The sequence below is a fragment of the Procambarus clarkii genome, chromosome 11, assembly GCF_040958095.1.
Source record: "Procambarus clarkii isolate CNS0578487 chromosome 11, FALCON_Pclarkii_2.0, whole genome shotgun sequence".
NCBI lineage: Eukaryota > Metazoa > Arthropoda > Malacostraca > Decapoda > Cambaridae > Procambarus > Procambarus clarkii.
Genome location: NC_091160.1, coordinates 28,146,339 through 28,173,998, shown reverse-complemented (window position 1 = coordinate 28,173,998; position 27,660 = coordinate 28,146,339). Strand labels below are relative to the sequence as shown.

The 27,660-nt window shown below is 45.5% G+C and overlaps 1 protein-coding gene across 1 annotated transcript in view; it reads left to right on the top strand.

Moving 5' to 3' along the window:
* LOC123751042 (nephrin) overlaps positions 1-27,660 on the top strand; it is a 744,040-nt gene that overhangs the window by 309,572 nt on the left and 406,808 nt on the right. Inside the window, exon 6 of the mRNA XM_069322448.1 lies at positions 21,341-21,503. Coding sequence (XP_069178549.1) covers positions 21,341-21,503 — 163 coding nt within the window. The remainder of the gene's footprint in view (positions 1-21,340; positions 21,504-27,660) is intronic.

Genomic DNA, 27,660 nt, shown 5'->3' with positions numbered 1-27,660 from the left:
GGATTTCACCTCCCAGATGATACCTTGTGTTCAGCCTCCTGCTCCCTTCGCCTAATTTCATTATCTTACACTTTCCTGAGTTGAACTTTAGCAGCCATTTCTCCAGTTTGTCCAGGTCATCCTGAAGCCTCTGTCTATCTTCATCCGTTTTGTTTCTTCTCATAATTTTTGCAACATCAGCAAACATTGAGAGGAACGCGTCTATACCCTCTGGAAGATCTTTTACATATATTAGAAACAGGATGGGTCCAAGTACTGAGCCCTGTGGGACTCCGCTGGTGTCATCTCGCCACTCTTATATCTCCCATTCACCGTTATTCGCTGTTTCCTGTTGCTTAAGTATTCCCTTATCCACTGGAGCACCTTCCCTTTTACTCCTGCCTGTTGCTCCAACTTTTTTAACAGCCTTTTATGGGGTACTGTATCAAAGGCTTTCTGACAGTCCAGGAAAATGCAGTCGGCCCACCCTTCTCCTTTCTGCCTGGTCATAGAATTCTATTAAACCTGTGAGGCACAATTTTCCTTCCCTGAACCCATGTTGGTGGTGCGTTGTAGAGGTTTTTCCCTCCAGGTGCTCTACGAGCCTTTTCCTCACGATCTTCTCCATCACCTTGCATGGTATACAAGTTAGGGAAACTGGCCTGTAGTTCAGTGCCTCTTGCCTGTCACCCTTTTTGTATATTGGGACTACGTTAGCTGTCTTCTAACTTTCTGGTAAGTCTCCCGTTTCCAGTTACCTGTTATACACCATAGAGAGTGGCACACTTAGAGCTTCTTCACCTTCCTTTAGTATCCATGGTGAGATTCTTTCAGGATCTCCAGGTTGAAATTCTGCAGATATAAAGCCCATCGTAGAAGCCGTTGGTTGTTGAATTGGGCTTGCTGCAGGAGGCGTAGGGGATTGTGGTCCGAGTTGATGGAGGTAGACCGAGCACTTTGCAGGTACGGTTCGAAGTGCTGCAAGTTCAGGACGATGGAGAGTAGCTCCTTTTCGATCGTGCTGTAGTTCCTTGTAGCTGTAGTAGCTAACAGGTAGAATCTCCTCGCCTCGTTGTTGCATCAGGACACCCCTGATGCCGGTACCACTGGCGTCGTCATGGAGGATGAAAGGTTTCGTGATATCTGGCGAGGCGAGAATAGGATTAGAACATGGCAAAGGAGCACTATTATAGTCCTGAAAATTGGGATGAAGATCAGGTAGGATTTGGAAAGCACCGACTCAGTGTTAGTGCTTTAGGGAGAAGCAGGGAAGGTTTCACTGTGGAGGTATGGACCTTTAAATGTGGAGACTGATACCAACACAGAGGGGGAATACCTTGATACTGCTTCAGGAGGTTGACGTGGCACAACTGGGTCTTCCGCCGAATATCTGGATTCTCAAGAACGTAGTTGTGGTTGTTCCTGCACTCCTTGATACGGTAGGGTCCTGAAAACTTGTTTTGCAATGGAGAACCTGGGATAGGAAAGTATGCCAACCACGAAGTCTTCTGGTTTAAATCTCCTTAATTTGCTGCTTTGGTCAAAATGAGTCTTCATCCTCTCCTGGGCTTTCAATAGATTGTCATTAGCAAATTTACGTACTCTCTCTAGAATGTGTTTTAAGTTTTGAAGAAACTGGGGCACATTCTGAGGGTCACTGAAGGTGGCATTACGTAAAGAGTCTTTGGAAGCTTTGAGAGGAGCACGGCACTTACGGCCGTAGAGCATCTCATAAGGTGATACTCCTAGAGACTCATTGGGGAGACTTCTGAAAATGCACATAATGAGGTCAAGTTGTTTATCCCAGTCCTTCAGGGTGTCATTGCAGAATTTCTTTAGGAGTGCTTTAATAGTCTGATGACTACGTTCAAGAGAACCCTGTGAGGCAGGATGATAGGGGCTGGACAGTACCTGTGTGATGTTGAACTCCTCCAGTGTCTTCTTGAAGAGATCACTGGTGAAGTTGGTGCCACAGATGCTTTGAACCTCTCTTGGAAATCCATACTGGGTGAAGATCTTCAATAGGTGTTTCACCGCAGTAGCAGCCGTAATGTTCTTTACTGGAACTGCTATGGGGAACCTGGTGGTAGGAAACATGATAGTTAATATATAGGCGTTGCCAGAACTGGTCCGGGGTAAAGGACCAACACAGTCTATGATGAGTCTGTGGAAAGGTTCCGCAGGCACCTGGATGGGTTTTAGTGGAGCCTGGGGAATAGAGATGTTAGGTTTACCTGTCTTCTGACATGTATGACACTGTTGCACGTACTTTTTAACATCTTTTACCATACCTGGTCAGTAGTAGTTTTGTCTGATTCCGTGGTAGGTTTTGTTAAAACCATAGAGAGAAAGAGCTCCGTGGGCCAGGTGTAGAATATCGGGGCGTAGGCTGGTGAGAACCACTAGTTGTTCGACATTGGCCCAATCGTCGTCCTCCTTCAGCTTGCTGGGTCTGTATCTGCGGTAGAGCAACTCATTCTCTAGGAAGAACCCAGGTATACTGTCAGGTTGAGTCTCAGCCTGGAAGAATAATGGTGTTAATGATAGATCTTCCCTCTGTAACTTACGGAACTCCAAACTGGTAAGATTTGGGGGTAGATTCTGAGGGTCTTGAGGGACAGCGGTAGCAGTAGAATCAGCTGGTTGCGGGCGTGCAGCTTGTGCACGGGTGGTCACCAAAACTGGAGGAGAAACTTAATCACTTTCTTGGACCTCTGCTGGAACATATTCAAAGATGGAATTATCCATTACAGAGATACACACCTGGGGTTTGTCCGTGATGATCAGGTTGGACGGTTGCAGATCTTCTGCCAAGTCGTTGCCCAGGAGAAGTTGCACTCCAGGCATGGGAAAAGGCTTTTCCCTGATGGCGACTTGGACTTCACCGGTCACGAACTGACAATCCAGGTGGACTCTGGTGAGTGGATACGGAGTATCCACTCACCAGAGTGGTCAGTGAGGTCAGTGATAAGGACGGTTTCCCCGGTGTAGGTGATGTTAGGCACAGCTGATTTCAATATAATGGACTGAAGAGCCGCTGTGTCCCTCAAGATCTTCAATTTGAAACGTCCCTCCGAATCCGTACCGTTGGAAGAGACAGTTCCAGGATACAGGTGTTTACTGAAGAGAGAAAGATCATTAACAGGAACACCAACATTCATCACAGGCGTACCGGACTTAGGAGGAGTCTGTTTGGGTTTAGTAGATTCATTGCTCTTGTATTGAGCCTTCCCACATCTATCTATGGTATGTCCATAGAGTTTGCAATACAATTGTGAGCTCGCTTCATCTGTACTCACTTTATCGTAACTGTACCAAGACTTCTTACTGGGAGGTGGTGATGGTGTAAGCCGGTGGATGAGGCTGTTGGTGTCAGCCGACTTCGCACATTTGATGTAGTCGGTTTCTTCTTTATCTGCTAGATATAAACGGACGGAAGGGGGAACACGTCTCAAGAATTCCTCAACTAGCATGAGGTTGATGAGTTCTGCAAATGTAGAGACATGTGCTGCTTCCAGCCATTTCATGAAATATCTTTTCTTTGTATTGGCAAATTCTAGAAAGGTGGTGGTACTTGCCTTTAGATAATCACGGAATTTTCGTCTGTAGCTTTCGGTGGAGAGAAGGTAGGCGTCCAAAACTGCTTGCTTCAGGGTCTGGTTGTCATTCTCAGACCCTAAGGTACTGAGAGTAACTGCAGCTCTACCTGAAAGATGCACTCTGAGAAGGGTAGACCATTGATCTGCAGGCCAGCTAAGTTTATTAGCTAGGGTCTCAAAGGTGGTAAAAAAAAGACATCAATCTCTGTCTCAACGAATGGTGGCATTAACTTACTTGCATGGGAAACATTGAAACTTACTGGAAGACTGGCGGAAGCTTGTTGGCGCTGAGTGTGGTGTGAAGTCTCCAACGTGAGTTCTTGTTGACGACATTCTATAACCATATCCGCTTGATGTTTGTCATGCTCGCGTTGTATCTCCAGGTGGCGTTGTTTTGCTTCAAGCTGTACTCGCTCACGCTCTCTGAATAGGGCCATCTCACGTTCTTGTTCTTCTTTCCTCATTGCAGCCTCTCTTTCCCTTAGGGCCGCCTCTCTTTCCCTTAGGGCCGCCTCTCTTTCTTGCTCTTCTTTCCTTATTGCAGCTTCTTCTTTCCTCATTTGTAGAGCTTCTTGCTGTTGCTCACTTTCAAGCTTTGCGAGTTCGAGTTTGAGTTTCATAGGTGCCAAATCATGTTTATCTGGAATAGAATAAGTTTCGTGAGTTTTAGAGTCAATTGTCCTTTCATCTAAGAGGTGATCCATAATTAAGTTATGCACTTCATTTTTGTTGGCTCCATGGGACACATCTAGTTGATACTCGTGTGCAAGAGTTTGTAATTTGGTCCTCTTGGCACGACATAAGGTCCCTATTTCACCTGCTGGATTGTTACGAAAAGCTTGGAGACGAAACATGGTGAAAGATAGCAAATAAATGTACAACGAATATAGTTGTGATATGGTAAATGTCAGGAACAGGATAACGTGGCAACTGGTAACTATCCTGTGGAATTTTAATCTTTAACAATTAACGTTAATTTTAGGATGGTAAATTATTAGTCAATCAAAATCGCAGGAAATCTTGTACCCGGTACTCAATGTAAGAGAATAAGAGCAAGAAAATCCTACTAAATAAGTGAAATTGAGTTTCTAAAACAAATGAAACATTTAATTGCTCCAAAAGTGAATTAGGTAGTCCAAGAATGTAGGCTTACCTTGCCGAGTCTCTACAGGACATAAGCAAGGGTTTCCCACTAAATGAAATATGATACTTACAGAATAAGCGAACTTTGTGCTCTGTAAAAAGAAAGCTAATTCCCTACCTAAGTAAATATCATCATCTCTGACCGACGTGTAGGGGTGCGAGTGTCAACTGGTGACGAGAACTGCTGCTGAGGTCCCAACTCAGCAACGTAGTCCGTGCTAGAGGAACTATGGCCCTCTTATCCTCCTTCGGTCGGATTGCAGAAGATAGGGTGCTTTGACCCAGAGACAAACCAAAGTACCAGGGTACCACAATGATGATCTGCCGATAATGTGAGAAATATCCTAGGGACAAAAGGTGGTAAACACGAGTAATAACTCGTGTTTATCATTTACAACCCTCCCCTAAACACGAGTCATTTAGGGGAGGGTTGTAAATGACTGCCACTATTATCTTAGGTCCACCCATTGTTATAGTTCCTGTTATGTAATCTCTGAATCCGCCACAGTCCGGAATTTCCATCTCATCAAAAGTCCAGTCCTTTCTTATCAGCATTGCCACTCCTCCACCTCCTCTCCCTTCCCTCTCTTTCCTTACTATATAGTAGTCCTTTGGAAACACAGCATCTGTTATGACGCCTGACAATTTTGTTTCCGTGAGTCCTATTACATCAGGGTTTTCTTCTTGCGCCCTTTCTGCCAGTTCACTTGCTTTAGTGGTAATCCCATCAATGTTTGAGTACATTACCTTGAAGCTCACTTTCTTATATCCAATTTCACCCTCACTCTCCACAAGTGTAGGAAGTTGTTCCATGGTCACTGCTATTTGGGTAGGCTCATCCTCCTGTGAGGTAGTTGCCAGGGGTTCAGGGGAAGGTGGAGTGGGGGATGGAGGGCTTAGGTCTTGCTCAGGCCTGCTTGGGACAGGAAGAAGTCCTGGGGGTGTGGGGGCAGGGATTGCTTGGGGAGAGGGCACGCCCTCCTGCGGTGTAGTTGACAGGCGTTTGGGGGAAGGTGGAGTGGAAGATGGAGGGCTTTGGTCTCGCCTGGGCCTGCTTGGGGCAGGAAGAAGTCCAGGGGCTAGGGAAGCAAGGGCTAATTGGGGTAAGGGGAGAGGGAGGATTTTGGTTTTATGATGGGCATTGTGCAGGGCAATGAAGGGTTCGTGCTGGGGGATAGGAGGGGGGGCCCTATTGGGTAGTGGGCTGGCTGCCTCCTGTGAGGTTACTGCTTTCATAACAACTTCCTTAACTGTGGACATTACTCCTGGGCTCTTCAACATTTCAGCAAAGGTGGCACCAATTGTAGGAGTCTCTGCCATTGCTACATCTCCTGGTACTTAGGGGTTGGTCCCCTGGGCCAGAGTCTGATGAGGGCCTGTTTTTAGGCTTTTTATCTCCTCTTGTGCTGCACTTAGTTCTATCTGCAGCATACATATAGTTTCCCTCAGGTCCTTCAATTCCCCACTGATTTCTTTCCATGCCTTAGCAATCATCTCCATGTGTGACTCGTCCAGTCCCTCTCCTCCAGCTTCATTCTCTTGTCTTACCATCCCGCGTGACCTGTGTGTGTGTGTGTGTGTGTGTGTGTGTGTGTGTGTGTGTGTGTGTGTGTGTGTGTGTGTGTGTGTGTGTGTGTGTGTGTGTGTGTGTGTGTGTGTGTGTCTGTGTGTGTGTGTGTACTCACCTAGTTGTACTCACCTAGTTGTGCTTGCGGGGGTTGAGCGCTGGCTCTTTGGTCCCGCCTCTCATCCGTCAATCAACAGGTTTACAGGTTCCTGAGCCTATCGGGCTCTATCATATCTACACTCGAAACTGTGTATGGAGTCAGCCTCCACCACATCACTTCCTAATGTATTCCATTTGTCAACCACTCTGACACTAAAAAAGTTCTTTCTAATAACTCTGTGGCTCATTTGGGCACTCAGTTTCCACCTGTATCCCCTAGTGCGTGTGCCCCTTGCGTTAAATAGCCTGTCTTTATCAACCCTGTCGATTCCCTTGAGAATTTTGAATGTGGTGATCATGTCCCCCCTAACTCTTCTGTCTTTCAACGAAGTGAGGTTCAATTCCCGTAGTCTCTCCTCGTAACTCATACCTCTAAGCTCGGGTACTAGTCTGGTGGCAAACCTTTGAACCTTTTCCAGTTTAGTCTTATGCTTGACTAGCAACCCGTTCTCGCAAATTTAATATGTAAATATTGACTTATTAGTTGTGTGCATAGGTGACATACTAAACATAATAGTTTCCCTTGAAAAGCTTCATAGAAAACACCGACCTTACCTAACCTACTTAGTATGTTAAAATAAGCATCTTATAGCTTCGTAATTACAATTGTTACTTAACCTATTATAGGTATAGGTTAGGTAATAATTGTAATTACGAAGCAATAAGATGCTTATCTTAACATACTAAGTAGGTTAGGTAAGGTCGGTGTTTTCTATGAAGCTTTTCAAGGGAAACTATTATGTTAAGTATGTCACCTATGCACATATTTAATAAGTCAATATTGACTTATTAAATTTGCGAGAACGGGTTGTGACTAGATATGGACTCCATGCTGGAGCCGCATACTCCAGGATTGGTCTGACATATGTGGTGTATAATGTTCTGAAAGATTCCTTACACAAGTTTCTAAAGGCCGTTCTTATGCTAGCCAACCTGGCATATGCTGCTGATGTTATCCTCTTGATATGAGCTTCAGGGGACAGGTCTGGCATGATATCAACCCCCAAGTCTTTCTCTCTCTCTGACTCTTGAAGTATTTCATCTCCCAAATGATACCTTGTATCTGGTCTCCTGCTTCCTACCCCTATCTTCATTACATTACATTTGCTTGGGTTAAACTCTAACAGCCATTTGTTCGACCATTCCTGCAGATTGTCCAGGTCTTCTTGAAGCCTCAAGCTGTCCTCCTCTATCTTAATCCTTCTCATAATTTTGGCGTCGTCAGCAAACATTGAGAAGAATGAGTCTATACCCTCTGGGAGATCATTTACGTATATCAGAAACAAGATAGGTTCAAGCACAGAGCCCTGTGGGACTCCACTGGTGACTTCACGCCATTCTGAGGACTCACCCCTCACTGTAACTCTCTGCTTCTTATTGCTTAGGTACTCCCTTATCCACTGGAGCGCCCTACCAGTTACTCCTGCCTGTTTCTCCAGCATATGCATCAACCTTTTATGGGGTACTGTGTCAAAGGCTTTCCGACAGTCCAAAAAAATGCAGTCCGCCCATCCTTTTCTTTCTTGCTTAATCTTTGTCACCTGATCGTAGAATTCTATCAAGCCTGTAAGGCAAGATTTACCCTCCCTGAACCCATGTTGATGGGTTGTCACGAAGTCTCTTCTCTCCAGATGTGTTACTAGGGTTTTCTCACAATCTTCTCCATCACCTTGCATGGTATACAAGTTAAGGACACTGGCCTGTAGTTCAGTGCCTCTTGTCTGTCACCCTTTTTGTATATTGGTACTACATTAGCAGTCTTCCATATTTCTGGTAGATCTCCCGTTTCCAGTGACCTACTATACACTATGGAGAGTGGCAAGCAAAGTGCTCCTGCACACTGTCAATACCCATGGTGAGATTCCGTCCGGTCCAACAGCTTTTCTCCCATCCAGCTCCAATAGGTGCTTCTTGACCTCATCTCTAGTAATTTCGAACCTTTCCAAGGTCACCTGGTTTGCTGCCACCTCTCCTAGCACCGTGACTTCTCCCTCTTCTATTGTAAAGACCTCCTGGAACCTTTTGTTGAGTTCTTCACACACCTCTTTGTAATTCTCTGTGTACCTGTCCTCGCCCACCCTAATTTTCATCACCTGTTCCTTCACTGTTGTCTTCCTCATGATGTGACTGTGTAGTAGCTTTGGTTCAGTCTTGGCTTTATTAGCTATATCATTTTCATACCTTTTCTCAGCTGCTCTTCTCACACTAACATACTCTTTCCTGGTTCTCTGGTATCTCTCACTACTTTCTGGTGTTCTGTTATTACGGAAGTTCCTCCATGCCCTTTTGTTCAGCCCTTTTGCTTTCATACATTCCCTATTAAACCACGGATTCTTCCATTGCTTCTCTGTTTTTTCCTGTCGGGCCGGAAGAAACCTGCTTACAGCCTCCTGACATTTTTGGGTGACATAGTCCATCATGTCTTGTACTGACTTGGTTCCGAGTTCTGTGTCCCAATGTATATCCTATAAGAATTTATTCTTCTCCTCATAGTTTCCCTTTCGTTACGCCAGCCCTTTGTTTCCCAGTTCTTTTTTGGGGGTGATAATTCCTAGCTCAACCAGGTACTCAAAGCTCAATACACTATGATCACTCATTTCCAAGGGGGGCTTCCAACTTAACTTCCCTTATATCCGACTCATTTAGGATAAATATCAGATCAAGCAAGGCTGGTTCATCCCCTCCTCTCATTCTTGTCGGTCCCTTGACGCGTTGACTTAGAAAGTTTCTTGTTGCCACATCCAGCAGCTTAGCTCTCCATGTGTCTGGGCCTCCATGTGGGTCTCTGTTCCCCCCAATCTATCTTCCCATGGTTGAAGTCTCCCATGATTAGTAGTCTGGATCCGTTCCTGCTAGTCACAGAAGCTGCTCTCTCTATTATATTGATGGTGGCTAAGTTGTTTCTATCATATTCCTGTCTGGGCCTTCTGTCGTTCAGTGGGGGGTTATATATGACTACTACTATAATTTTCTGTCCTCCAGTTGCTTTGGTGCCTGATATGTAGTCACTGAAACCTTCACAGTTCTGAATTACCATCTCTTCGAAACTCCAACCTTCTCTTAGTAGCAAAGCTACACCACCACATCCTCTTCTCCCTTCTCTCTCTTTCCTCACTACATAGTAGCCCTATGGAAACACTGCGTTTGTTATAGTTTTCATAAGCTTTGTTTCTGTGAGTGCTATTATGTCTGGGTTTTCTTCTAGTGCCCATTTTCCGAGTTCACTTGTTTTATTTGTAATCCCATCTATGTTAGTGTGCATTGCCTTGAAGCTCACTGTCTCCTGTTCATTTTCTTGTCCCTTTCTTGGCGAGCATTCTGCTGGTGTGGGAAGCTGTCCCGTGGGTGAGAAGATCTGTGAGGTGGTTTGCAGGGTCTCAGAGGATTTTGGGGTGGGGGGGTGGGGGCTTAAGGGAAGGGGGGACAGGTAGGGTGTGGGTTAAGGAGATAGGGAGGACATGGAGGATACGGGGTGAGGGGGAGGAGGGATAGGGAGGGAATGGGATGAAGGGGGGAGGGGAGACAGGGGAGGAAAGGTGGGAGTGGGGACATGATGGGAATTAGGAAGGGGTGACAGGTTCAGAATGGGTGGGGGGAGGGAGGGTTGGGTGGGGGCAGGAAGGGTGAGGGGAAGGGGGGGATTCTATGCAGAGGAGGGTGGTGGTGTTGCCCTTCCCTCTGGTGTTGCTGGGATGCTGGTCTTGGGTTCCTCTCTTGTCTCTAGGACTGTTGTGTTGGGGCTTTGATATCCTGGTTTGCTCCTCTCTCCCTGCGCTTCCTCCTTGCCTCTGCTGCCCTGGCTCTCTCCTCCTTCGTCCTGTCCCACTGCAGGAATACTTTTTTGTATCCCTCCACATGATACAGACGACTCTTCCTTTCGAGAATATTCTCTTTCGCGGTTTCGTTTGTAAACACCACTTTTACAAGTCGTTTTCTGTCCTTGTTGTACCAGCCCAACCTGAAAACCTTCTCTATGTTTTGTTCAGCCCCTTCCCTCTGTAACCCCTTCAGTAGCCCATGTACTGCCTCTCTATCCTTGCTATTCCATTCTTGCCTGTTGGATCCTTCCTGTTCTTTGATGTCTACAACTACCATTGATCTTTTTCTCTCCAGCAGCTGAGTGGTGCACCTTGCTGTTTCCTGTGAGGTAGCAGCTTGCATGGCTACCTCCCTCACTGCGGTCATTGCTTCTGAACTCTTTTTCAGTATGTCCGCAAATGTTTCAGGTACAGAGGCATTTCCTTCGAATGTAACATTCCCACCTTCCCTTTGGATGATAATCTGATGCTCGGTCTCTTTATTTTTCTCTGTGAGGGATTTGATCTCCTCCCTTGCTGATGTCAGTTCACTTTGCAGATTGTTAATTGTAATCCTCATTTCATTCATCTCCCTCCTGAATTCCTCCAGAACTTGGGTTAACATTTCCTTCGTCTGATCACTCTGGCTTTTCTCTGTGTCCCTATTGCATCCTCCTTCCATTTTGCCCCTTGTCAAGAGAGAGCAAGAGAGAGAGAGAGAGAGAGCAAAAGAGAGAGAGAGAGAGCAAGAGAGAGAGAACAAGAAAGAGAGAGAGAGAGAGAGAGAGAGAGAATGTGTGTGTGCGTGTGTGCGCTTGGGATGGGGGTTAAATGGAGTTGAGGTGTCTGCGGATTATGGCAGGTAAGAGAGGGGGTAAGAGAAAGGGTAAGAGAGGGGGTGGATTATGAGTGAGGTTTTGTCCCCTTTCCACGAAAGGTGTTAATCCCTTCTAGCCTGACTGGACATATGTGTAATCACCTAGTTGTACTCACCTAGTTGTGTTTGCAGGATCGAGCATTGACTCTTGGATCCCGCCTATTGAGCATCGGTTGTTTACAGCAATGACTCCTGTCCCATTTCCCTATCATACCTGGTTTTAAAATTACGAATAGTATTTGCTTCTACAACCTGTTCCTAAAGTGCATTCCATTTTCCCACTACTCTCACGCTAAAAGAAAACTTCCTAACATCTCTGTGACTCATCTGAGTTTCCAGCTTCCATCCATGTCCCCTCGTTCTGTTACTATTCCATGTGAACATTTCGTCTATGTCCACTCTGTCAATCCCTTTGAGTATTTTATACGTTCCTATCATGTCCCCCTTCTCCCTTCTTCTTTCTAGTGTCGTAAGGCACTGTTCCCTCAGGCGCTCCTCATACCCCATCCCTCGTAGCTCTTGGACAAGTCTCGTTGCAAAGCTCTGAACCTTTTCCAGTTTCATTATATGCTTCTTCAGATGGGGACACCATGATGAGGCGGCATACTGCTTCTTTTAGTATCCACGGTGATACTTTGTCTGGTCCAACTGCTTTAGTTGCATCTAGAGTTGTCAACTGTTTCATTACCTCCTCTGCTGTCACCTCTATATCTGATAGTCTTTCATCTAGGGTAACCCCTTCCAACAATAGGAGCTGCTCAGGCTCGGAAGTGAACACTCCATGGAAACTGGCATTCAGTGCCTCGCAGATTTCCTTGTCACTTTCAGTATATGCCCCCTCTGTCTTCCTTAGTCCTGTCACTTGGTCGTTCACCGACATTTTTCTTCTTATATGACTATGTAGTAACTTAGGTTGTTTTTTCGCTTTGATTGCAATATCGTTCTCATAGTCCCTTTCCGATGTTCGTCTTATGTTAATGTAATCGTTCCTAGCTCTGTTGCATCTGATCCTGTTGTCCTCTGTCCTTTGTCTTCTGTACTTCCTCCACTCCCGCCTGCTGGCCATTTTTGCTTCCTGACACTGTCTGTTAAACCATGGGTTATTATATTCCTTCTTATTTTTTCCCTTTACTGTTGGTATAAATCTCTCTTCGGCCTCCTGGCATTTCTGTATGACTAGGTGCATCATATCTTGGACTGTTCTTCCTCTAATTTCTTCCTCCCACTGCACTTCACCCAGATAGTCCCTTATCCTCTTATAGTCCCCTTTCCTGTAGTCAACTCTCCTTTCCCAGATCTCTTGTCCCATGGTCATAAGTTTGAATTCCATCATGTAGTCAAAGACTAGGACACAATGGTCACTGGCCCCTAGAGGTATTTCATGCTCTAAATTCTCGATATCTTCTACGTTCTGGGTGAAAATCAGGTCTAATATGCTCGGTGCATCTCCTCTTTCCCTTGTGTCTTCCTTCACATGTTGTGTTAGGAAATTCCTGTCTATAACATCTACTAACTTTGCTCCCAACGTTTCGTCCCCTCCATGGGGATTCCTTGATTCCCAATTTATCTCTCCATGATTTAGGTCTCCCATGATCAGCAGCTTCGCTCTCATTCTGTGGGCTAGTGTTGCTGCCTTCTGCAGTTCATCTATGCATGCCTTGTTGTTGTCATCATACTCCTGCCTGGGTCTTCTACAGTTTGGTGGGGGATTGTAGATTACCAAGATCACAATCTTCCTCCCATCTACTGTCAGAGTTCCATGTATGAAGCTTGTGCACTCATTGGTAACCCGATTTCCCAGGTCTTCAAACTTCCATTTCCGCTTTATTAGGAGTGCCACTCCCCCTCCCTGTCTCTGTGTCCTCTCTTTTTGTGTCACCTGGTACCCTTCAGGAAAGATTGCATCCGAGATCATGTCATTAATTTTAGTTTCCACAATTGCAACTATGTCAGGATCTGCATCACTCACTCTTTCTTTTATCTCTTCTGCTTTATTAGATACCCCATCATCATTGGTGTACCAAACCTTGAGATTCTTCATGGAAACTCTTGTACCAGAGTTCTCCCTTTCTCTGGGGGTCTGGAGGGATCTGGGGGGTTTCTGGGGGGTGACTGGAGGCAGGGGGGGGGGACCTGGGGGATTTGGGAATGTCTGGGGGATGACTGGGAGCGGGGAGGATCCGGGGCGTGTCCGGGGGGATCCGAGGGGTGTCTGGGGGGGTCCGGGGGTGTATGGGGGTGATAGAGGTCGGGAGGGGTGCTTGGGGGGCTAATGGGGGCTGGGCTTTTAGGAAGGTAGGTAGGAGGGTCTGGGGTAGGTAGGTCTGGAGTAGGAAGGGCATACTGGGTGTGTGTGCGTGCGTGTGCGTGTGTTGCGTGTGTTTGTTTTTGCGTGTGCGTGCGTGTGTGCTTGCAAACGTACGTGTGCGTGCGTGCGTGTGTTACGGGGGTCCCGTAAAATGTCAACTTCTACCCAAAATGACCTACTGTGATATTTTAAATGTATCTGATATACTGAACAAGAATTTGGTAATATTTTACCTATGTACACCTGAAGAATTGAGCAGAGAGGGGTACCTACCAGTCAGCCTCCCGCTCACACAACCAGGTGAATAATTACGATGCTGGATGACGAAGTGAACCGTCGTCGACTCCCACGTGGTGATTCACTAATCCAGTAGATTGATGATGGCGGTTCTTCTCTATCTAACACAAATCTCTGGAGTCAGTCACTGTATCGGTGTGTCTGTTGTGTTACAGTTCACCAATTCGCTGTACCACTGATCACTTGACCCAATATGTAAACAAAGCCTCGTGGGGCCCTTCCACGTGGCCTGTCTGGTGAATTCACTGTTTAACACCAAGTTCTAGTGATAGCACTGTGTTTTTCTTTCCTAGTCGCGGCGGTTATACGCTTTGTGATACCTCTAGATCTGTGATCTGTCACTGTAGCCTTAATTAACCTCCAAAAAATAAATATTGGCGTTTATTGTAGCGCGTGACCCCAGCGACCCTCCCTGCGTAGCTGGCTGAACTCACCTCAGCGTGTGTGTGTGTGTGTGTGTGTGTGTGTGTGTGTGTGTGTGTGTGTGTGTGTGTGTGTGTGTGTGTGTGTGTGTGTGTGTGTGTGTGTGTGTGTGCGTGTGTGTGTGTGTGTGTGTGTGTGTACTCATCTATTTGTGCTTGTGGGGGTTGAGCTCTGGCTCTTTGGTCCCGCCTCTCAACAGGTAACAGATGTGTGTGTGTATGTGTGTGAAGGGGGGGGGGGAAATTAGTTAGCTAGTAGTTAGTAACAGTTGATTGACAGTTGAGAGGCGGGCCGAAGGAGCAAAGTTCAACCCCTGCAAACACAACTAGGTGAGTACTCTACCACAGACCCACTTCCTCACGCAAACAATCCCCCACACATTCACTACCGAACACGCACACACCACCACACATTCACTACCAAACACGCACACACTACCATAAGTAGAAACCATCAATCGTAAATGAAAACACTGTTCCAGAGACCAAAATGAACGCACACATAAGATCTCGTAAACTCTAGTAGTGGGTGTGGAAGGTGCCCATCCTACACCATCTATATCCACTGTTAACCTCTCTCTCTCTCTCTCTCTCTCTCTCTCTCTCTCTCTCTCTCTCTCTCTCTCTCTCTCTCTCTCTCTCTCTCTCTCTCTCTCTCTCTCTCTCTCTCTCTCTCTCTCTCTCTCTCTCTCACTCTCTCACTCTCTCACTCTCTCACTCTCTCACTCTCTCTCTCTCTCTCTCTCTCTCTCTCTCTCTCTCTCTCTCTCTCTCTCTCTCTCTCTCTCTCTCTCTCTCACTCTCTCACTCTCTCACTCTCTCACTCTCTCTCTCTCTCTCTCTCTCTCTCTCTCTCTCTCTCTCTCTCTCTCTCTCTCTCTCTCTCTCTCTCTCTCTCTCTCTCTCTCTCTCGCTCGAGTTAGCCCAACTACTTGGGCTGAACGGTAGAGAGACGGTCTTGCTTCATTCAGGTTGGCGTTCAATCTCCGACCGTCCAAGTGGTTGGGGACCCTTCCTTTCCCCCCGTCCCATACGAAATCCTAATGCTGACCCCTTCTAAGTGCTATATAGTCGTAATGGCTTGGCCCTTTCCTTGATAGTTCCCTTCCCCTTCCTTCTCGAGTCCTGTTAACAATCCCACGACCACAGGTTAGAGGTGGCAGCACGAAAGTACCTCCTCTCTAGTAACAGTTCGTGACCTCACAAATGTCACGCACGTTCATAATATCTTTTGGTTCTACTGTCATAAAAAGTTCCCTTACAGACAGGGGAGTACAGGAACAGACGACTTCTGACTCCGGTTAGCAGGCTGAAAGGTATCCAATTACCACTGATCATGGTAATCCTCATCAACTAGATTTCCCTAAAACACGACGCGACAATTGGTTAATAACCAGAAGCCCAGTTAATGTTGGGGGAACAGAGGCGACTAGTCAGTGTGGCCCAGCTAGGATACGGATCTGGCTCCCTCTGGAGTAGTGGTCAGCGAAGGTAGCTCGCTGTGGTGTAGTGGTTAGTGTAAGCTGATGGTAGTGGCAAGACGCGGGATGTTACCATACAAGAGTGTCACAACCCCCCAGAGTGTGTGACGTTTATGAGGAATATGCAGTATGAGAGATTAACTCATATTATGAGGAATAGACAGTATGAGAGATTAACTCATATTATGAGCATTGTGGGTCCCACAGCAAGCTTGGTGTCATCTACCACAAAACATGTTAGATCAGTTGAACTTTTATACTGTTTGATGATTTTATGGTTAATTTTATGTTTGGTGTTTGCATTAATATTTATAAATATTCGAATGAATAATTATATAAATGAAACGGTATGTGGTAGAGGTGGGAACCCGCCACGTTTGTGCTATGTATTAACATGTGAATTTAGGAATTAACCGCCCCAACAATCTTAATATATGGACACTACAACGAACTCTGTTTCAAGGCACCTGACATTGCACATATAAAAAAGTCTCTATCAAAGATCATATAATTATTATACTCATCCATACCCCTCACCAGGAATATCCATATCAGCAATACAGAAATAATTGATTGATACGACGTCAATAGGAATCAGACATAGGCAAAGCACTTCATATCAAACACCCTCATCCAAGTACCAACAGCCTTCTTCCACTTGCGTATGTCCTATAATTTTCAAGGACTAAATAGCTACCACTTTACACTACACATCCTATTCTAACCGACCTATGGCAAGATTGTTCATACCACTCCAAAAGGTAGCTCCTTCACCTCTTCATAACTGCATGGAAAATATACTGCTGTCTCTAATCATTTTTACTCTGCCTCGGAAGATGCTATAGCTTGCTTTATCGTAAAATTTCCTGACTTGATATGTGTCACGCTAATTGGAGAGTAAATTGTTTAAATTTCCTCTCACAGTGAAGAAGGATTTAAAAGAAAAATATTTGTGTGTATGTGGACTTATGTATGAGTTTTCTCCTTTAATTGCCACAACGGAGAGGAAAGTTGTAGTCAGATTCCGGGTTACAACTTCAGACAGGACAGCTGTAGACTCCCATCCAGCATCACTTACAACCAAAATCTTCTGATCACATCTCTTGTCCTAATGACATGCATTACAATGCAACCCATCGCTGGTGGTGTCCACCATTAGTTCTGGGAGATGAAAAATAATTAATTAAAGAAGTTGGTCAAAACAAGTGGACAAAACACCTGGACAGGACACATTGGGGTATCTCTCCTGTTTTGCTTCAAAGTATTTAAACTAAAAACGTTTCTTTTTGCTTGGCGCACAATTTGCAAATGTTATATATAGAGCTATAAATACAGTAAATTTCTTTTGCAAATTTGCATGAAGGGATGAGGGTAAATATGTAAATGTAACGTTGGACCCAAATGTAAGTATTGAGTTTTCTATATTCTGCAGTTGGTAAACGGGTTTTCCACGCTAAACCAATGTCAGACGGGATTTCCATTAGTACTGAAATTCAGACTTAGAACAGGCTGGTTTTCAAAAAAAAAGACTCGAATAAACTTTCATCAGTAGAAGACAAATGAGAACTTTTCGGTACACATTTACGATACTCTTTTTGCTATAGTTGTGAGAGATGTTAACATGATTATTTAGTTATTATCCACTAAGGGGGCAACAAAGAAATTATTTTAACATACGTATCTAGAATTCCAGGGGATTTTGTTAAATTCTTTGACTTTTATTAACATATATTCACATTTATCCACATTTGAAATGTGCAGCCCAAAATACATAGAGTTTAGCCTTTTATCTTGAAAACAGATATTCATTCTGGGTGCAACCTTTCAGTTACAATGACAGGAGAAGACCGTGTGTGGGTAGGACAGGAAGGAGGAGACTGGGGGAAAGGCATGTGTGGGGAGTGAGAAGATGGGAACGGGCATTTGTTGGCACGGAGAAAGGACATGAAGGGTTTAGCATGTGTGGGCATAGAGTGATTGAGGAAGGAGATGGGACAAGGCCCTGTGTTTGGGATGGGAGATAGGGGACTCAGAAAGGTCAACTCTGCCCTGGGAAGAGTTGAGGAAAGAGCGTGTGTGAACAGGGAGGAAGGGATGAGTCATGGGGAGGGTGACAGGCAGGGTGACATGGGGGGTGGCGTTGGAGCATGTGTGAGTGGAAGATGGGGAGCATATTTGGAGCAGACCTGGTCACTCTATCGAGCTGGGTAGAATCCGATATTCTATCTAGTCTCTAGAAGATAATGTTAGTCTGTACAGCTTTGTTCCTCTCTCTGAGGCTGGTGGAAAAAAGGCTAATTGTAGTTTGGTTCACGCAACTTTCCATAGTGACTTATGATTGTATATGGAGAGTCATAGGGGGTTGTTGGGGACGACAGGCATTACCGATTTTCCTGTTCACCTATACACACAACTTAACCGCAACGTTGCTACAACATTGTATGAAAGTAACAAAAATAAAAATATCTTTGAGGTAACTGTGTGTTTGCTGGGTGTGTACATGGAATTGTTCTGAGAGAGAGAAAGAGAGTGGAAGGGAGAGAGATTGGGAGGGAAAGAGAAAAGGAATGAGGAAGCAAAAAATGAACGGAGGGACAGAGAATGAAACGGAGAGAATGAAAGGAAGGAAACTATCAAAATAAAGCACCAAGTCATTACGACTATATAGCACTGGGAAGGGATCAGGATAAGGATTTGGGATGGGACGGGGGGGGGGGGGGAGGAAGAATGGTGCCCAACCACTTGGACTGTTGGGGATTGAACGCCAACCTGCATGAAGCGAGACGGTCGCTCTACCGTCCACTCCAGGTGGACGGTAGTTGGTTGGTGGTTGGACACGGAGAGATTTAGAGAGAGAATGGGAAAGACGGAGGAAGAGAGAACGGGAAAGGTGAGAGAGAGAACTGGAAGGAAGAGGGGAGGAAGAACAAGAGTGAGGGAAGGGGAAAGAACAGGACGGAAGGAGGATGAGAGAAATGGATGACGGGAGGTGGGACACATGAGGAAAGGAGAGAGAGAGAGAGAGAGAGAGAGAGAGAGAGAGAGAGAGAGAGAGAGAGAGAGAGAGAGAGAGAGAGAGAGAGAGAGAGAGAGAGAGAGAGAGAGAGAGAGAGAGAGAGAGAGAGAGAGAGAGACGGGAATGCCGTAGTACACCATCTAGAATCTACAAACAAAAATTGACTGTCTGTTAAAGGTCGGGACCAGACGCTTGGGGCTAGCCTAACCAAACTTTGCATGGTGACTGGTTTCTGGTTGGGGAGTGCCATAGCCTGAAAGGGGCTAAGATCAAAGCCACTTTCGCCTCTTTCCCCCCCCCCCCTTGCAGGAAATAGTAAAGTTCCAATCAATTTCAGCAAAATACCGAACTCAATGTCGTCTAAGATTGATCCAGCATATTATTTTCTTCGTGACAAACATATGTTTGTTTACCACTTGTAGGTCGTTTATTGACGAGCAGTGTTTAGTGAAAATGGAAACAGAGTTAAAGTGGAAGTGATGAAGAGTTGACAAGGTGGTGAAGGAGAGAGAGCAGGTGGTGAGGCGTAGGGATGAGGGTGAAGGGTGGAGATGGAAAGAAAAGGTTGGAATGGTGGAGATGGAATAGAGAAAGTAAAGGAGGTAAGCTGATGATGGATGAGGAAAATGGTGAACAATGACGAAGGTGGTGAAAGATAGTGAGGATGGTGGAACTTAGTGAGAATGAGAGGGAAAATTGTGATGAGTAGGGAAGATTGTGATAAGTAAAGTTCGTGATGAAGGACATGGAATTTAGTGAAGGATACCGATGGTGGTGAATTATAAAAAAAGGTGATGAAGAGTACTGAAGACAGTCAAGAAGAGAGAGAGAGAAAGTAGCACTGAGCAAGATACACACACATACAGTTTTGATGGTAATATGCATTGAAAATGGATACAGAGTTGAAGATTGTACATAGTGAAGAAGTTTACAGCGATGAAGATAGTATGTGAGGTAAAGATACCTACAGTGATAAAGACAGTACCAAGTGAAGATATGGTCTCTGTCACACGCGAGCCAAGCCAAGTACCGCCGTCTAGAAGTAGACAGATGAACTCGCGCCTATAATCCTCCAGGGAGACAGACATGGACGGTTTACTAAAGACGAAGAGCTCCATACGAGGGTATTGAAAACCAGAAACCATAAGTAACAACAAATGATTCCCGGAGCATCATCGGGTATAGCCATCACAGCTATATAGCTGGCGAGTGTCCCACTCGTCAGCCCTTGTGTCGTCACAATTTAGTTCAACGTAAACGACATCTCGGAATTTATTATTAGCGGCAAATTGTAATATATTAGGAGAGACAACTTGGAATTTATTATGAGCACCAACTTGGAATTTATTGCGAGCGACAACTTGGAATTTATTGCGAGCGACAACTTGGAATTTATTGTTAGCGACAACTTGGAATTTATTGCAAGCGACAACTAGGAATTTATTGCGAGCGACAACTTGGAATTTATTGTTAGCGACAACTTGGAATTTATTGCGAGCGACAACTTGGAATTTATTCTTAGCGACAACTTGGAATTTATTGCAAACGACATCTTGGAGTCTTAGGTGAACGTCAAGTTGAAGTAAAATTAAAACGACAACTTGGAGTTTATTGTAAGTGACTACATGCAGTTTTAGTTGAACGTCAGTGTGGAGTTGACTCTTAACACCTGTATGATTATTGTAAACAATTTGAAAATAATTTGTTTACTGTACAATGCAACTGGCATGGATGACTGTCTAAACTATTATTACACTGTGTTTACTAAAACACGACGGCCAAGTGAGTTGTTTACACTGCTCTTACTTGAACACCACGACCTCGTGAGTTGTTTACACTGTGTTTACCTAAACCCCACGACCTTGTGAGTTGTTTACACTGCTCTTTCTTGAACACCACGATCTTGTGAGTTGTTTACATTGTGTTTACTTGAACAGCACGACCTTGTGAGTTGTTTACACTGTGTTTACTGGAGCATCACGACCTTGTGAGTTGTTTACACTGTGTTTACTTGAACACCACGACATTGTGAGTTGTTTACACTGTGTTTACTGGACCACCACGACCTCGTGAGTTGTTTAAACTGTGTTTACTTGAACACTCAAGTTTACAACTTGAGTTGTATGTATGTTGTCTATGTTCCTGTGGAACTGTGCCTAACGTGAAGTGCAAAATATTCTTTTGTTCCGGATTACCTCCGCCTTGTGAGAAGGTGAAGAGACTATTTGAATGTGCACCGTAATACCGAAGTGTAAATGCATCCTGGCTACACATACTGCAGGGCCAAAGCGAAATATTATACCAGAGGATCACAACGATAAAGTAATAAACTATGTTAAGGCTTAGATATATGTTAATATTACAGACCTAACTTATCTCATGATACATTTTAACAGAAAAAAAACATACGAGAGTGATGAGATATTACCACTATTTTTTTTTTTGAGTTACACAGTGAGCTAAATGAGATTTGGGTGGTTATTCAAACGGTCTAAAACAATGGTTCACGGATATTTTTACTGTGGCTTTCTGAACGTTAAATTATAATTTTTTTCATACATGATTTCTCATTCTCTCTCTCTCTCTCTCTCTCTCTCTCTCTCTCTCTCTCTCTCTCTCTCTCTCTCTCTCTCTCTCTCTCTTTTATGCTTCTTCACCGTACTACTTGCCACAAGTAAGACAGGTGCACTTACAGGTGCTGGAGTCGACGGTGGAGTCGAGGACAGGTGGGTTGACAGTGAACCAGCTGAGCCTCCCACACCTGTCCCGGGCCTTCCACAGTGCTCGTCTCACCTGCGTCGCCACCAACAACAACGTCACCTCACCGGTCCACGCCACCCTCACCATCACCATGAACCGTGAGTGTTGAGGAGTGTAGCCTGGAGGATCTGGTGTGTGTGTGTGTGTGTGTGTGTGTGTGTGTGTGTGTGTGTGTGTGTGTGTGTGTGTGTGTGTGTGTGTGTGTGTGTGCGTGCGTGTGTGTGTATATGTTTTGCGTTGCATCGTTGAGTGTTAATATGGCTGAGCGTTATGGGTTAATAATATGTAAGGTGTTTTAATTTAGTTTTTTTATTATAGATGCTTAAGCCGTTTGTCAGACAATTAACGTCCCTACAGCCGTCGGTCCTAAAGACGCATTCAACAGTTTCATTAAACTCTTTAATAAAATCGGTCATTTTTCATGTATACATCAATACTAGTCTATACATTAGAATTTGCCTAAGGTTAAAAGAGCATCAGTCAGTTTTTTAAAAGTTGCTCAATGTCAACAAATTTTTTTTGACTAATTGTATATGAAAGGGCTGCAATTGTTCCAAGTCTCAGTATTGTAGCCTTAAATAGATAGGGATATTTTTTGTTTGTTTTTTCAATGAATTTAACACATTTTCAAATCGAAATTACAACCACAAGTTTCAAATGAAATCATTTCTATGACACTTTTCTATCACAATAGCATATAATAAAATTATCTGTCTTGTGGATTTTTTAAAATATGTTTAGTTTTACTAATACAAATAGTCAAAGTTCCATAAAAAATATTCAAATTTTTCATGGTTTATAACTATTATAAAATTAATAAATGAACTTAGGAAATTTTTTTTCACAAATTTGTAGAGACATAAACTCTACATGGAAAGTGTAAGTTTTTTGTAAATTGAATAAAAAATGAAAGAGTTATACGAACGTTTAAGTTACTTGAAAATAAATAAGTAAAATATAAAGTCTAAGGTGCTGCCATCTGTGGCTGAGGTTGACATCAACCAATTTCTTGGCACCTTTTCAGATAGGCTTACATGCAATCAGGTGTGTAAGTTTCATGCAAATCGTTTGATAAACAAATAAGAAAAAAAATGATTTTTTAACTAATTTTTTTTTATACAACTAACTATTAAATATTTTTATTATATGCTATTGTGATAGCTGAGAGTCATAGACATTATTTCAGTTGACACTTGTGTTTGATGTAAATTTTTCAACCCGTTCTCGCACAAGACAACACATATTACGTAATGCTTAAAGTCAATAATTTGCTTATCAAATAGTACCAATGTGGTATATTCCCAGTTATATTTTTTCAAGGCAATAACTCTTCCTCACATACCAATTTACGTCACATAGTACCTGTTCATTGCCGTAGACAGCAGAATAGTCATGATTGCTTATGTTTTAATGAAAATTGTAGTTTGCCAGTCCCACATGTATCGTGAAATTTACCTACTCTTGTCCATACTCTTAGAATATGATGGATCAGCTACATCCTATTGAAGGCTCGTAGTTTTGTTTTGAGAAATATTAGCTGCTCTCAGTAAATTATAATAAGCACTATAAATTATTACATAGAATAAGAGTGCTTCACCAATCAACATTATATACACTAGATTATGCTTTAAAAATCTTTTAAGAATGTGTTGTAGGAACGTCAACACAAAACGATGTTACGTTGGAATGTCTATGGGGTAAACTACTGCAAACAGGATTGAATCGTGTCAACTACAACTGTAGGATGGGAATGTTGTTGTTGATTTAGGGGGGACGATGATGTAGGATGAATATAGGGTCCACTACAAGCTGATAGGTGGGTAAGGGGTCTATACCACTTGTAGGATGTGTTTGGGCCCACAACTGCTCATAGGATGGGTATGGTGACAACTATCATCCACAACATGAGTATTGGGTCCATTACTGCCTACTGGATGGGTATATGGTCCACTACCACCCACAGGAGGAGTATGGGGTCCACTACCACCTGCAGGATAGATATGGGATCCACTACTGCCCACAGGATGGATATGGGGTCCACTACTACCTACAAGATAGGTATGGGGTCCACTACCACCCACAGGATAGATATGGGGTCCACTACCACCCACAAGATGGGTATGGGGTCTACTACTACTACCCACAAGATGGTTATGGGTCCACTACCACCCTCAGGATGGGTATGGGGTCCACTACCACCCACAGGATGAGTATGAGGGTCCACTACCACCTACAAGATAGGTATGGGGTCCACTACCACCCACAGGATAGATATGGGGTCCACTACCACCCACAAGATGGGTATGGGGTCTACTACTACTACCCACAAGATGGTTATGGATCCACTACCACCCGCAGGATGGGTATGGGGTCTACTACCACCCTCAGGATGGGTATGGGGTCCACTACCACCCGCAGGATAGATATGGGATCCACTGCCACCCACAAGATGGGTATGGGGGTCCACTACCACCCGCAGGATGGGTACGGGGTTCACTATAACCCACAGGATGTGTATAGGGTCCGCTACTAACCACAAGATGGTTATGGGTCCACTACCACCCGCAGGATGGGTATGGGGTCCACTACCACCCACAGAATGCGTATGGGGTCCGCTACCACCCACAAGATGGGTATGAGGTTCACTACCACCCACAAGGTGGGTATGGGGTCTACTACCACCCACTAGATGGGGATGGGGTTCACTACCACCGACAAGATGGGTATTGGGTCCACTACTACCACCCACAAGATGGGTATGGGGTCCACTACCACCCGCAGGAAGGGCATGGGGTCCACTACCACCCGCAGGAAGGGCATGGGGTCCACTACCACCCGCAGGAAGGGCATGGGGTCCACTACCACCCGCAGGAAGGGCATGGGGTCCACTACCACCCGCAGGAAGGGTATGGGGTGCTCTACCACCCGCAGGAAGGGCATGGGGTCCACTACCACCCGCAGGAAGGGTATGGGGTGCTCTACCACCCGCAGGAAGGGCATGGGGTCCACTACCACCCGCAGGAAGGGTATGGGGTCCACTACCACCCGCAGGAAGGGCATGGGGTGCTCTACCACCCGCAGGAAGGGTATGGGGTCCACTACCACCCGCAGGAAGGGCATGGGGTCCACTACCACCCGCAGGAAGGGCATGGGGTGCTCTACCACCCGCAGGAAGGGTATGGGGTCCACTACCACCCGCAGGAAGGGCATGGGGTGCTCTACCACCCGCAGGAAGGGCATGGGGTGCTCTACCACCCGCAGGAAGGGTATGGGGTCCACTACCACCCGCAGGAAGGGCATGGGGTGCTCTACCACCCGCAGGAAGGGCATGGGGTGCTCTACCACCCGCAGGAAGGGTATGGGGTCCACTACCACCCGCAGGAAGGGCATGGGGTCCACTACCACCCGCAGGAAGGGCATGGGGTGCTCTACCACCCGCAGGAAGGGTATGGGGTCCACTACCACCCGCAGGAAGGGCATGGGGTGCTCTACCACCCGCAGGAAGGGCATGGGGTGCTCTACCACCCGCAGGAAGGGTATGGGGTCCACTACCACCCGCAGGAAGGGCATGGGGTGCTCTACCACCCGCAGGAAGGGCATGGGGTCCACTACCACCCGCAGGAAGGGCATGGGGTGCTCTACCACCCGCAGGAAGGGTATGGGGTCCACTACCACCCGCAGGAAGGGCATGGGGTCCACTACCACCCGCAGGAAAGGTATGGGGTGCTCTACCACCCGCAGGAAGGGTATGGGGTGCTCTACCACCCGCAGGAAGGGTATGGGATGCTCTACCACCCGCAGGAAGGGTATGGGGTGCTCTACCACCCGCAGGAAGGGTATGGGGTGCTCTACCACCCGCAGGAAGGGTATGGGGTGCTCTACCACCCGCAGGAAGGGTATGGGGTGCTCTACCACCCGCAGGAAGGGTATGGGGTGCTCTACCACCCGCAGGAAGGGTATGGGGTGCTCTACCACCCGCAGGAAGGGTATGGGGTGCTCTACCACCCGCAGGAAGGGTATGGGGTGCTCTACCACCCGCAGGAAGGGTATGGGGTGCTCTACCACCCGCAGGAAGGGTATGGGGTGCTCTACCACCCGCAGGAAGGGTATGGGGTGCTCTACCACCCGCAGGAAGGGTATGGGGTGCTCTACCACCCGCAGGAAGGGTATGGGGTGCTCTACCACCCGCAGGAAGGGTATGGGGTGCTCTACCACCCGCAGGAAGGGTATGGGGTGCTCTACCACCCGCAGGAAGGGTATGGGGTGCTCTACCACCCGCAGGAAGGGTATGGGGTGCTCTACCACCCGCAGGAAGGGTATGGGGTGCTCTACCACCCGCAGGAAGGGTATGGGGTGCTCTACCACCCGCAGGAAGGGTATGGGGTGCTCTACCACCCGCAGGAAGGGTATGGGGTGCTCTACCACCCGCAGGAAGGGTATGGGGTGCTCTACCACCCGCAGGAAGGGTATGGGGTGCTCTACCACCCGCAGGAAGGGTATGGGGTGCTATACCACCCGCAGGAAGGGTATGGGGTGCTCTACCACCCGCAGGAAGGGTATGGGGTGCTCTACCACAATATAAACAATTGGAACAGACAAATATGGACTGGAGACACAGATGTACTAGCTTAAGGCTTTGAGTCTATTAACAATGCTGGAATATTTTAACAAAAAAAGACTATAGTAACTAATATTAATGTGAAAATATTCTAGTGAGTAAATTAATAATTAATTGATAATTAACAAAGATGTCAATTTATGCATCAGTGACAAATTTTAAGTTCCAAGTTTACACAATATTGTGAAATTGAGAGTCTACGTAGTAACATAAATGGGGAAATCATAAATATTTTAAGTTAAGAATCTAATGCGTTTCTGTGTGTGTGGGGGGGGGGCAGGGGGGGTTACCCTTGGCAAGTGAGAGTGGAAGGTAACCTTAGAGGTTCTGCCTTCACCGCGGGTGGGGGGGGGGCAAACTCCCCCTCCAACATTTGGGTACAGTACCAGCTGACTCCACAACATTTCCCCCAGCCTCCAGCTGATGCTTGTAGATGCTTCATCTAACCTCACTTATGTCACGCATTAACCTACAGTTCCTGTGATATTTAAACTCATCAAAAGGGCGTTTCACCAATATAAACTGTATTGGATTTTGTCCCGAAATAGCTATATGCTGATTGGACGTATATGTATGTATGTATGTGTGTATGTATGTATGTATGTATGTATGTATGTATGTATGTATGTATGTATGTATGTATGTATGTATGTATGTATGTATGCGTGTATGTATGTATGTATGTATGAATTAATGTATGTATGTATGAATTAATGTATGTATGTATGAATTAATGTATGTATGTATGTGTGTGTGTATGTATTCCCAATCACGTTCAAGACTGCCCCTCTATCATCCAGTTTAAGAGAAAAACAACTAACCACTACATTATCAACTCATTGTAACTGGGCGTGTATGTATGTACTCACCTAGTTGTACTCACCTAGATGTGCTTGCGGGGATATGGCTCTGGCTCTTTGGTCCCGCCTCTCAACCGTCAATAAACAGGTGCACAGGTTCCTGAGATTACTGGGCTCTATCATATCTACACTTGAAACTGTGTATGGAGTCAGCCTCCACCACATCACTCCCTAATGCATTCCATTTCTCAACCACTCTGACACTAAAAAGGTTCTTTCTAATATCTTTGTGGCTCATTTGGGCACTCATTTTCAACCTGTGTCACCTAGTGCGTGTGCCCCTTGTGTTAAATAACCTGTCTTTATCTACCCTGTCGATTCCCTTGAGAATCTTGAATGTGGTGATCATGTCCCCCCAACTCTTCTGTCTTCCAACTAAGTGAGGTTTAATTCCCGTAGTCTCTCCTCGTAGCTCATACCTCTCAGCTCGAGTACTAGTCTGGTAGCAAACCTTTGAACCTTTTCCAGTTTAGTATTATGCTTGACTAGATATGGACTCCATGCTGGAGCCGCATACTCCAGGATTGGTCTGACATATGTGGTATTTAATGTTCTGAAAGATTCCTTACACAAGTTTCTAAATGCCGTTCTTGTGTTAACCAACCAGGCATATGCCGCTGATGTTATCCTTTTGATATGAGCTTCAGGGGACAGGTCTGGCGTAATATCAACCCCCAGGTCTTTCTCTCTCTCTGACTCCTGAAGTATGTCGTGTCCCAAATGATACCTTGTATCTGGTCTCCTGCTTCCTACCCCTATCTTCATTACATTACATTT